Source organism: Hypomesus transpacificus, chromosome 21 (genome assembly GCF_021917145.1).
Source record: "Hypomesus transpacificus isolate Combined female chromosome 21, fHypTra1, whole genome shotgun sequence".
Classification (NCBI taxonomy): Eukaryota; Metazoa; Chordata; class Actinopteri; order Osmeriformes; family Osmeridae; genus Hypomesus; species Hypomesus transpacificus.
The window spans coordinates 4,882,611-4,895,092 of NC_061080.1; the positions used below are offsets into that span (position 1 = coordinate 4,882,611).

A 12,482-nucleotide genomic window follows, 5' to 3' on the forward strand; every position below is an offset into this window, starting at 1 on the left:
TATTACTGAATCCTAATGAAAAATATAGTTTGATCAGGTCATCCATTATCCTACTGCAGACTAAAGCGGAGGCATCTGTGCTGAGGTTGACCATGCAAACTGAAGAGATTGCTTTATAAAGCTAAAATAAAAAATAAAAAAATCGTAAATTTACTAGTTTTTTTCTCGCAAATTTGCAACTTTATAAAGTCGGAGAATCTCCGAGTTTTTTTCTCGTAAATGTACTAGTTTTTGTCTCGCAAATTTGCAACTTTATAAACTCTGAGAATCCCGGAGTTGTTTTCTCGCAAATTTACGTCTTTAATCTCGAAAATTTTGTCTTTTTTTCTAGCAAATTTGTGATTTTCTAAACTCGGAGAATCTCCGACTTTTTTCTCGCAAAATTACCACTTTAATCTCGAAATATTACCCCCCCTCTCCTCCGGCTCCGTTTTTTTTCTTTCTCTACTGTCCCTAATACGCCGTCGTACAAAAGACAGTTCCGTCGAGTAAATTCCTGCGCACAAAGCACTTTAGTCCGTGTTCGGAAACGTAAATTCAGACTCGTGCAGACATGAATGATTCACATGTTTAGGCCTACTTCATCTCCAATTAATTAATTAATTTAAATTAACAAGTTAAGAAAAAAGAAAGCCATTGGTTAATTGACATAAAATAAGGCCTTAGAAACTAAGCAGAGCCTCAAGACAAGTTACAATCAATTATGGCGTATCCGTTCTTTGATAAGCCTGTGGTGGATGAAGGTGCTCAGATTATACAAAGAGTGTTTATCCCACCAGCCCCAAGGGTCTTCAGAGACAGTAATGCTTCCCTGACCAGTATCTGTGGAAGAAGTATAGGTTCAGCAGGCCCAGCATAGTTCATCTAGATAGATTTAATAGTCATTCTTAAAAATAAAAAACATAAATAATATATATATATATATATATAAAATAACACTTTAGCAACTCTTAAGGATGGCAATGAACACATAAGAGCAGCCTACCATCCTTCGTAGAAAGTAATAGAAAGGAGAGTAGATGTCAGCCGTATGACTCCTCCTGAATTTGGTTGTTCAGCAATCCCTAGATTCTGTTGCCCCACTCAAACCAAGGAAAAGAAAAGACAAGAAACTGGCTCCATGGTACTCAGAGGAAACCCGCACTTTCAAGAGGTCCACTAGAAAATTAGAGCATAAGTGGCGTACCACTAAATTGGAGGTTTTCCGCCTGGCCTGGAAGGACAGCCAAATAGAGTACAAGCAAGTCCTCATCAGGTCCAGATCAGAATATTTCTCTAAGTTGATTAGTAAGAACAAACACAACACCAAGTTCTTATTTGATACTGTTGCAAAACTCACTAAGAAAAGTACACTCAGTACTTTTAGTTTTAGTACAGTTAGTTCAGATCTCTCTCCCAATGATTTCTTAGATTTCTTTGACCAAAAAATCTATGCAATAAGGGACAAACTACAGACCTGTATAGTCCTGGAGGAGTGGCCATCACCACTGATTTTCCCGCTGTACCCAGCATGCTGCATGTTGAGGCTCTCACTCACTTGAACCCTGTTTCTATGGAAGCGTTCATCAAGCTGATAGATTCCTCGAAACCCACTAGCTGCCTTCTCGATCCCCTCCCTGCCAAACTTTGTAGGGAGCTTCTCCCTATTATTGGACCACCTATGCTTAGTATTATTAATGAATCTATTGTAACTGGACAAGTCCCTGACGATTTCAAACAAGCTATTATTAAGCCCCTTCTTAAAAAACCAAACCTGGATCCAGGTTGTCTTAGCAATTACAGGCCAATTTCAAATTTGCCATTTCTCTCCAAAATGTTTGAAAAAGCTGTGGCAAAACAGCTTATTGAGCTCTCCTCAAATCAGATCTATGAACCTCTCCAGTGTGGATTTCGTCTTCACCACAGCACTGAAACTGCATTAGCCAAGGTAGTCAATGATCTATTATTAGCCTCTGACGCAGGCTTTAGCTCTGTCCTGGTTCTTCTAGACCTAAGTGCAGCTTTTGACACTGTGGATCATGAGATTCTCCTTGAGCGTATGGAGAACTATGTTGGGATTTCTGGTACTTCACTTCAGTGGTTTAGATCGTATCTATCTGATAGATCACAATATGTCTACTATGATGGTTGCTCATCCAGGAGCTCCACTGTAAAATACGGAGTACCACAGGGTTCAGTTCTAGGCCCTCTGTTATTTTCACTCTATATGTTGCCTTTAGGAAACATAATTAGAAGTTTTGGGGTACATTTTCACTGTTATGCAGATGATACTCAGCTATACATGTCTATAAAGCCTGGAGAATTTCCACATGCTATGGAAAAATGTGTTTCCGGGTTGAAAAATTGGATGACAGCAAATTTCCTTCTTCTTAATTCGGATAAAACCGAGGTTCAAATTTTTGGCCCAAAAAAACATAGAAATAATTTATCCAATCTGACATTAGACTTAGACAGCGTCAATGTATTTCAAAGCCAGCTGGTAAAAAATCTAGGAGTCACATTGGACCCAGACCTTTCGTTTGAGTACCATATTAAGCAAATCACCAGAACCGCATTTTTCCATCTACGTAATATTGCCAAAATACGAAAATTCCTCTCAAAGGATGATGCTGAAAAACTAATACATGCTTGTGTTACGTCCCGATTGGACTACTGCAATGTGTTGTTCTCTGGCCTCCCAATTACCTACCAAAATGTTTTACAGCGGGTGCAAAATGCTGCTGCTAGACTACTGACTAAAACAAGAAAGTTTGATCATATAACATCTACTCTTATCTCTTTACACTGGCTCCCTATCCAAGCCAGAGCAAAGTTTTACTACTAACTTACAAATCTCTGCATGGATTGGCACCACTGAACCTCTCCGGTCTCCTTGCACCCTATTACCCCGCTAGGACTCTAAGATCTCAAGATGCCAGCTATCTGGTAATACCCAAAGTTAAGAAAAAAACAGCTGGAGGTAGGGCGTTCTCATATAGAGCACCTCTTCTCTGGAACAAATTACCCATCTCAATTAAGGAGGCTGATACCGTTTCGACATTTAAAACTAGATTAAAAACGTTCTTGTTTAGTCAATTCTATGACTGTTAAAAGGAAGTATGTATGTACTTTCTATGTAAACCTGGGGTGTGTGCTTGCCTATGTGTGTATCACATGTCACTTTTAAATTGTAATTATAGCTTATGTTCACATTGCCCATTTAGATGTTACAAATAAAGTAAACCGGTTACTGTATCTTGTTACTATTATAGTTTTTATTACTAGTTGGAGACAACGGGGGACTGGTTGTTTTCATCCTTATTCGTATAAGTATAACCTATTTTAGAGTTCTTTCCCCTGGAAAAGATTTCATGTTCCAACCGAGGGGGGCTGTCGCTGTTTTGGTGTGTGGGGCTGCATCAAATACCCTTTTTAGCTCTGTTAAATTGCTGCACTAGTCCACACTTGACCGGTGGGGATCTCTATTATTCTATTATGACTGTAACTCTTAGCTGTTCCTGGCATTCTCTAATCCCTGCTCTCCTCTCTCTGTCCCCCCCCCCACACATTCCCTGTGGTGTGGGGGGTTTGAGCTGTCAGGACCTGCTTGGTCGTCGGTCTGCCAACGTTGGACCAGGTCGTCACCCGGAATCCAGTCTCCATGACGGCCAACAGCGAGTTTCCCGGTCCCATCCAACGTCTATAAAGTCAAACAATGGGTTTTGGTGTTTCAAAACCCATTGACACTGTATGACTATGTTTAGCTTGTGTTCTGCTCCTCTCTCCTACCACCCATCTCTGGAGGAGGGGATCCCTCTCTGAATTGCTCCTCCCAATGTTTCTTCCATTTTTTCTCCCGTTGGGAGTTTTTCCTTGTCTTCTTTAAGGGTTTAGGTTGGTTGAGGGGCAGTTCTATGGGCGCATGTGAAGCCCTCTGTGACATGCTTGCGTGTAAAAAGGGCTATACAAATACATTTTATTTGATTTGATTTCCTCCGCTTAATATTCCAAAATGCCCAGGACACAGAAAACCACAAAAGACGAGATATAATAAAAGACTAGTAGTTCAATTTTACATTAAAAAAGGGTCAGAGATAATTAAGTAAAAAAAAAAAGGGAAAAACCCAGCAATCCTCGGATCAGAATAAATGTCCACAGTGAACGTCCTGTCGGTTATTGTTCTGTTGTGTGGTTGCTCTTTCCTTGTCGTGCTCAGTCGTCCCTTTCTGGTCCGTTCGAACCCTCCTGTCCCTGTCACGTCGTCCTCTCTTTATGCCTCCTCGATGCCCGTTGATAGGCCGATATGATAATTGTCCAGTCCAAGTGAATTGGCACGTGTGAGTGTGTGTGAACATTTGCCAATGTTCACACACACTCACACGTGCAACCACAGCAATCAAGGTAAATTAATGTCTTGCCACACTAGTGCTTCCACCCAAAAAACGCACCACACATTCCCATTAGGCTGACATAGACTATAATAGTAGAAAGGAGGGTAGTAGACTGCAGTTTATGTAGGTATGCCTAGACTATGTAGTTTGCTGGAATCACACACAAGGAAGCAAATTACCCACTGTAGCCAAGCCTTGACACTGTTCAGTCTGTCTGCATCTGTCTATGTCTTTGCATGTGGGACGTTCTTGAACTATGCCAGGAAATATGAAGGGTATATCCTTTTCTCCAAGCAGTACCTGAATATTATCATCAGTTTTTCAGGTAATCTTGAAACACAAAGAATCAAGGAGACTCTTTATTCAATTGGATAAAGTATTTTCATTGTTTAAAGTAGCCTGTACGTTGACAAGCCTCTATATTACCTCTCCTCTGGCTTCCCCAATATTATAGGTGCAATATACTGTCCCCATGGGTGTATCCAGGCCCAGTGGAAGACTCAGGGGGTGACTGCCTGGTGCCCCCATGGTTGTTTCTAAAATGCCTTTGAGTGGCAAGAATTAGACCAAGTGCCCTACTGTCTGCCATTCACATTGTGAAATATGCTTGAGTGCCCAGGATGCCCCACGCAATAAATGACAGTTGGCCCTCTATAAGTGTACAAACATGTCTTAATGAGTTCCTTTATAGTATAGAAAACGTGATGCAGTACCCTATAAGGTGCCCTTATAATGGCCTAAATTGGACTGTTCTCATGCCCTTACTTCCAATGGAAAAGGGTGCTGTTATGAAGTGCCCTTTATGCTGCCCCTACATGACAGTGTCCCAAATGTTGCCCTTTCCCAAGAAGACAATTAGATGCTTTGCCCAACAGTCTCCCCTAATGTTCCCAGTAGGGCATGCTTTCCCAAAGTGAGTCTGTCACTGTCCAAGCCCCCTCTGGATCTGTGGAGGCAGACTATGTTAATTGGAAATACTCATGATATAATAATGATAGTCATGCTGAGCAATTTTAAATTACTGTTCTTCCAAACAAAGTGTGCAGTTGGGTCACCTTCTGATCTAAAAAATCAGTGCTGGATCTTTGCAATACTAGTCATTTCAGTGAATCCCTATTTTAGTCATGGTTATCTTTCCCTTTTATCTTAAATCTCAGCATCTAGCCTATCAGTTAATAAATGTGTGTGGCAAAGTTATTTTGAAGTAATTTAAAACATTATTAGCCCACATCAAGTGCAATTAACCATGGCTTTCATCAGTGTTTTGAATTTTATCCTACAATTTTCAATTGCTGCCACGTTCTCTTTTGGGCTAATATTATTATCAATCTCCTGTTGAGAATATTGGCCATAGGCTAGCCTATTGTCTGAACGGTTTCAGACAGCTCATCAAATTACGCTAATTATCAGCAGGCCTAAATGCATATATATATATGTTAAGTCGATTTGGTAGGTCTACAATTTACGCATGTTAACGGTCGTAATGGTTTGACAAGTTGTATCCCTTGCCATGGTAATTGCGGCAACATTGCTCTTTTTGGGGACAACTCCCAAAAAACTCAAAAAAACAATTTACGCTGCTGAAACAACACTTCTCTGCTGCTTTACGCTTTGCTTTTTGCGACATAACTCCTCTTTTCGACTATCGCCTGATCTGGGGCCTATTCCATAAAGGCCGCTCAAAAAAGCTAGACTTAAAGTCCTAAACCAGACTTGAATACGTTTAATTAGTCAAGCGGGGCTTAAGCGGTTCCCTAAAGGCCAATTTCAGCTCACGCAGTCCTACTTATTCAAGTCAGATTTACGTAGTCAAGCTAATTGTGCGTGCACCCTATTTTTTAACAGCCCGAGAGGTAAAACATGGATCATACAATCCACCACGGCAAAAGCAATGCACACGGCCACATGACTTCTTCCAGAAAGAACGTCCCCTTTAAATCGTGTACAATGACAGCTCCCTCAACCACCGCTTCAATAAAAGTAAAATGACACGCAATGATTGACGTTGTGAACGATAGGCTAGGTTGAGGACCTTTTTAGACCTTCGTTGATAAAAAAAACCCCTCTAAACTAATCTAAATTGACTTTTTTGACATCGTTTAAAATAAATAGCCTACTATTAATTAAAACATTATCCAGTAGCCTAACTTTTTAACATCGGTTTTGTGTCAGGGAAATGGAGGGCAGGATTTAGGTTCGTTTTGCAATTGTAGGCTACTGTTAACAATTATATCGCTATGATAATTATACTCTGATAATTTAGATTGAGATATAGGCCTATGCCTGATGCCTAAACATTTGAAATCACAAACTAACATCCATACATTTAACGGCTATGGTGCGTCGCGGTTACGGACTGGCAACGTCACAAGATGACGTTGCGGCAACATACTGGCGCCCTACAGATGCACGGTCCCGCAACGTCGCCAAAGACGTTGCGGCAACGTATGTTTGGTCATCGCGTGACGTTGCGACAACGTCAGGGCAACGTAAATGTGTTAGCTGGGTATAGCCTATCAAAGCATTGTTCATCATTGTTTAATGCATTAGGCTAAATGTTGTAGCCTTTGTAGGCTATTTACGTTGATTTTCTATCAATGTTGAACATATTGAACATCAACATCAACGAGAATAAGAAAATGAGAATATACGTGGTAAATCATCGTCTTCCCGTTGGGTGAGTGTTACAGGAACGTCTGGTTAAGCACCAAGTCACGCTTAGCCTGACAGTAGTCTGACCCTGACGCAGCCTAAGTTGCCATAGTAACCGAGTTCGAACTACGTTGAGCTAGCTTTATGGAACCGAATGAACTAGAAATTAGTCCGACTAACTTACATAAGTCTGGCTTATTCGGTGAACTCGCTTTATGGAACAGGCCCCTGAACACACAAAACTGAAAACCTCACACACAAAATGCTAAACCTGACACTCCCTTTGCAAGATGACTATTTGCCATCAAATTTCTCACCTGTTTACAAAATGGAACTTGTGTTCTCATTTGGTACACACAGCCATATTTTCAAATGACACACACATACCATTCATAACAGTACATACAATAAGCATTTGCTGCACACTACCAAGCATTCACAGCACACAGTAGTGCAAAATTGAAAACACAATTCTGGAAATGGAACACCCCATAAGAATGACAATGACTCTGGAGAATGAGCCATTTCAACTTTTGTAAAATGTCTCAGTGTAGGCCAGATTTGTTCATAGTCAAACAGAAAACAGCACCGTATGCAATAAAAAAAAGGTTTTTTGAACAGTACAGCACTACGGCCCTGCTCAACCAATTGCAGCACACAAAGTGATGTTCCCACCACGCTCGACAGGGACCTAAATAATGGTGTGCTGGCCAATGACATTTCTGCCCCGGCGCCTCCTCTTCACCAGGTTGAATCCAACCTCATCAATGAATATGTATTCATATAGCTCATTAGCTGTGTCATGCTCCTGGATCTGCTGGAACAGACAGCATGATAATGCAAGTTACTGTATAGTATGGACACAGATGGGCCAACACAGTGGGGTACAGTGAGACACATTACAGGTGCAATACATGCATGTGTCAGTGCTGAATGTATGGGACTTACAAACTCTTGCCGTAACTCCTTGATGTGGTCTGTGTTCTGGTCAAATAGGACCCTGTACACTTGTTTCATCCGCATGGCATTCCTGCGGAGAACACGGTGCAGTGTAGAGAGGCTGACGGTCTGGATGTTTCTGAATGTGGCATGGTCAGCCAGGAACCATTTTTACAATGTCAGTCTCCTGTTTGGCTGTGAAAGTGCATGTTCTTCCTCCACGTCGTGGTTCTCTTTCAGTCCTTACAGTGAGCACACTGTATTCTATTGATATGCAATATTTCAGTACACAAGGCAAATATAATTCATACCTGTTCTCCATTCTAAAGTTTCTAATGATGGCAGCAACTGTGAAGCGGCTGAGATTTGGTTGGACCCTCTGGCCAGCCTTCCTCATGCTCAAACCATGGTTGAGCACATGGTCAACCACGGTGGCCCGAATCTCATTAGAGATCACCGTTCTCCTTCTTTCTCCTCCACCTCCATCTTCTTCTCCTCCACCTCCATCTTCTTCTCCTCTTCCTCCTCCTCCTCCTCCTCCTCCTCTTCCTCCTCCTCCTCTTCCTCGTCCTCTTCCTCGTCCTCTTCCTTGTCCTCTTCCTTGTCCTCTTCCGTTCCTCCTCTCACTCTTACCCCTCTCCTTCTCTGGTTGTTTATGTGTTCTAAGTTCTCCATTGTTCACCAAACAAAACAGAGGCTTAAGGCCCTTTTTATGCTGCAGTCCTGATCGCAAATTGCTCACCAGACCTGAGTGTTTAGAGATTTGAATAGTTGTGTGTTGTAGGTCGATGCTATGAGACTTTACTTGAGAAGTGTGTGCAACAACTGAACATTGTGTGTAGTGTTTTGACAACAAGGTGATGTGTAATTGACATCAGTGTGTAAACAAGGAAAGTCAGAGTCTAATGCAGATAAGGGAGTGTAAAGTAGTGATAAATTGGGTCGAGCAATTGGTACATGCTGTTAAGGTTGTGAAAATTGTGCCAAAGTTTTGCTTATTGTGTGTTAACAATTGTGAAAAACTGTAAATACATATTCATTGATGAGGTTGGATTCAACCTGGTGAAAAGGAGGCGCCAGGGCAGAAATGTCATTGCCCAGCGCACCATTGTTGAGGTCCCCGTCGAGCGTGGTGGGAACATCACTTTGTGTGCTGCAATGGGTTGAGCAGGCCTGTTGACAGTACTGTACTGTTCAAAAAATAAAACTTTTTTTGCCGCATATGTGTGCTGTTTTCTGTTTGACTATGAAAAAATGTGGCCTACACTGAGACATTTTACAAAAGTTGAAATGGCTCATGAAATGGCTCCAGAGTCATTGGTGTGTTCTATTTCTAGAATGTCATGACTGTGTTTCTGTTCCCCTCCCCTTGTGGGTGTGTCTGTGTCTGTGTGGGTGTGTCTGTGTCTGTGTCTGTCTGTCAGATTCAATGTCAGCGCGTTGGTCTTCGGTCATTATCACCACCTGTCTTGTGTTAACCCACTGATTACCCTGTCTATTTAATGTTCCTTCTGTGTGCAGGTCTCTGTCAGATCGTCGCATGTGGCCACCCCGTCTTGTGTCTCGTGGAAGTAAATGTTTCAATTACCCCTAGGGCTGAGGACCTCTGTTTAGCTTTTGTTATTTTCCCCGTCTGTTACTGGCGCTTTTGTTGTTTCCGGCTGAGTCGCTGAGGTGTTTTTGGTTTCGCTTTAGACTTTGCAGTTTTTCTAATAAAGACCTTGGTTTGCCTTCAACTGCCTCCAACTTCTTGGACGCTACCTGACAGAATTGTGTTTTCAGTTTTGCACCACTGTGTGCTGTGAATGCTTGGTAGTGTACAGCAAATGCTTATTGTGTGTACAGTTATAATGGTATGTGTGTGTCATTTGAAAATATGGCGGTACCAAATGAGAAATGAGAACACAAGTTCCATTTTGTGAACAGGTAAGAGATTTGATGGCAAATAGTCATCTTGCAAAGGTAGTGTCAGGTTTTGCATTTTGTGTGTGAGGTTTTCAGTTGTGTGTGCAGTTTTGAGAAACGTGTGTTAACAATTGTAAAAACTAAAGTAATATTTTTTTTAAAACTATAAAATCACATCCAGAAAAGCTAGTTTCAGCTATTTTGCTTTAATTTCTGTTAATTGTTGCATCAGCTTCTGAGATTTTTATTCTGTCTTTCAGGGTTGCGATTCTCTTTTTTTGTCAAAAGATGGCGCATGAACTCCCTTGTACTTTTTCTGTAATTCAGATATCTAAGATTAAGATTTGTTGCACAATACATATAGACCTATTGTACCAAATGACAACAATTATTATATGATGAACATTTTTGTGTAACTTATACATTTAAAAAATCACTGACCAGTGATTGGTTTTTATAGTTTTGCAGCTATTTTATAAATAGTAACCCATTTATTCATGAATGTAATAACCCGTTGAAACATCCTCATAGCTTAAATATACACTGACCAGTAGAAGCCATGTAAGTACTTACATTCAGCCTATTCTGATCCCAACAAATCTCTATCATACTCCCCTTTTTTACGTTGCAGTGGCCTTGACTTTATAGGCCTACATAATGTTAAAATTATATATTAAATGTTCACATCATTGTTAATTATATCAGTGTGACTGCTTGCATTTACTTTAAGCCATTTTCTTTGTGCACCCCAAAGCTCTGACATTTTGGGCATGCTGCATGAAGATAATGTACTATAGATTTTGACTGTAATAGTTGCCAGTAACTAGTAAATAACCATAACCCTTTTCAGTGATTTGATAGAATATGAAAACATTTAAATGTATTCCATTTTGTTAATCTAGCCAAAACATTTGCACTGAACTGTTTGATAGAAACAAGAATGAGAAGGGGTAGCCTATTATGTGTTGCTCAGAAAACATGGCAATAAAAATAAATAGAATGTCACATACACAATAGTGGATTGAGGACACTTTAATAAAACAATTAAGGTATTACATTTTGTATAAAGATTATGGTAAAAAAAAAAAGCACAACTGCTTACACATACAGTTTACAACTAGGATAGCTGGAATTAGGCAGACAACCTCCCAGCTCCTTTGAACTCACTGAGCAGGCTGTCGTCAGCCCTCAGTGGGAAGGAGAGGGTACGATTGTGGTAGTACTCAGAGTCTGCCAGGAGGTTCTGAATGACATCGGAGAGTAGGTGTGCTCTCTCCACCCCAGTGCCCGGAGCGTCATAGCCCAGGGCCGTGAAGTGGACATGAAGGTGGTAGTACGATGGCTGATAATGGAGGTAAACCCTCATCTTGCTGGCTGGCACTCCATACCGCTCCAGAATGCTCTTCTCTCCTTTCTGGCGGATATTTCTTAGCAGTGGTAGATGCTGAGCAGTCAAGTCCCGGAGACTTTTGATGTCTCTTCGATGAACGATGGCTATCAGATACAAGTTATCCAGCTGCTTTTGGTCCCACTTTAAGTCTGGTAGGAGAACAAAGCCAACATCCTGATCTGGATCCTCATAGACTATACGATTTGCCTCAGCTTTCTTCTCCAGGATGTTGTAGACCCACTGTATCCCAAAGCTCTGGCTCTTAATGTAAGGCAGAGTGATAGAGCGATAATCCTCCCCGGTTTCCTCCACCAGAAAAGTCTCCTGACATAAGTACTTCTTAACGTGCTTCTCTGTGGCGGGACACACCACTGTGGTCTTGATCTTATTCAGATGTGCAGGGGGTTGAAGTTGATAGGTGCTGTATATGTCATTTTTCATCTCCAACTTTAGTCTAGAGCCACTGAACATATCGGACAAGGTGTCTTCTCTGAATGGTGTCTTCTCCAGGATGACAACAGCCTCATGGTCATCTAACTTCCCGTGAAGAAATATGTTTTTTTCACGCGCCGAGTCCCGCAGAACGGTCTTCAGTTTGAATCCGGATAGCACACTTTCAGATGCTGCTTGATCATCTATTTGATCGCTATCTGGGCCACTCTTTTGCCTTTTAGTCTTACTGAAGTCTTCGATTCCAATGTTGGGGTTTTCACGTTTACCAGTGGACGCCATCTTTGTTGGAGGGATGTTACGTTTGAAGCCGGAGCTGCCCGAAAAGTAACGGGCAAATTCTCACGTGACATGTTGTCACGTGATCGCAAGCAGCGATATGGCGGATGTGGACCCAACTAAATCTCTGAACGGTTTACTAAATGGAATAGCTCAAAAAGTATATTACAACAATGGTGAAATAACAGAAGAATTTTTGAAAAATGAACTTTTTCCCGACCTCGCGCAAGAGGAATTTAACGCTTTGCACGAGAAGATGAGAGGCCTTTTGAAGGTAGTTGTTCAAATAAATATGCTGTGGATTTGCAAGCTTTCTACCGTATCACCAGTTTCAGACTACAAAGCATGTATTATCACACTTAGCGTTATAGCTAGTATTTTCAATAACCTTGGACAGTGACAGACTCACTTTGGGAAAGCATGCCCTACTGGGAACATTAGGGGAGACTGTTGGGCAAAGCATCTAATTGTCTTCTTGGGAAAGGGCAACATTTGGG

General features: G+C 41.3%; 1 protein-coding gene across 1 annotated transcript; it reads right to left on the reverse strand.

The window, feature by feature from the left end:
- Positions 1-10,883: 10,883 nt before the first annotated feature.
- LOC124483489 (m7GpppX diphosphatase-like) lies at positions 10,884-12,280 on the reverse strand. Its single transcript, XM_047043967.1, has one exon. It carries the CDS (start codon positions 11,986-11,988, stop codon positions 10,999-11,001), a length of 990 nt encoding a protein of 329 aa, XP_046899923.1. The 5' UTR covers positions 11,989-12,280; the 3' UTR covers positions 10,884-10,998.
- Between the last annotated feature and the right edge of the window lie 202 nt (positions 12,281-12,482).

Bases quoted from the DNA above. Each gene is read 5' to 3' on its own strand.
- LOC124483489 (XM_047043967.1), bottom strand. From the start codon at position 11,988: ATGGCGTCCACTGGTAAACGTGAAAACCCCAACATTGGAATCGAAGAC.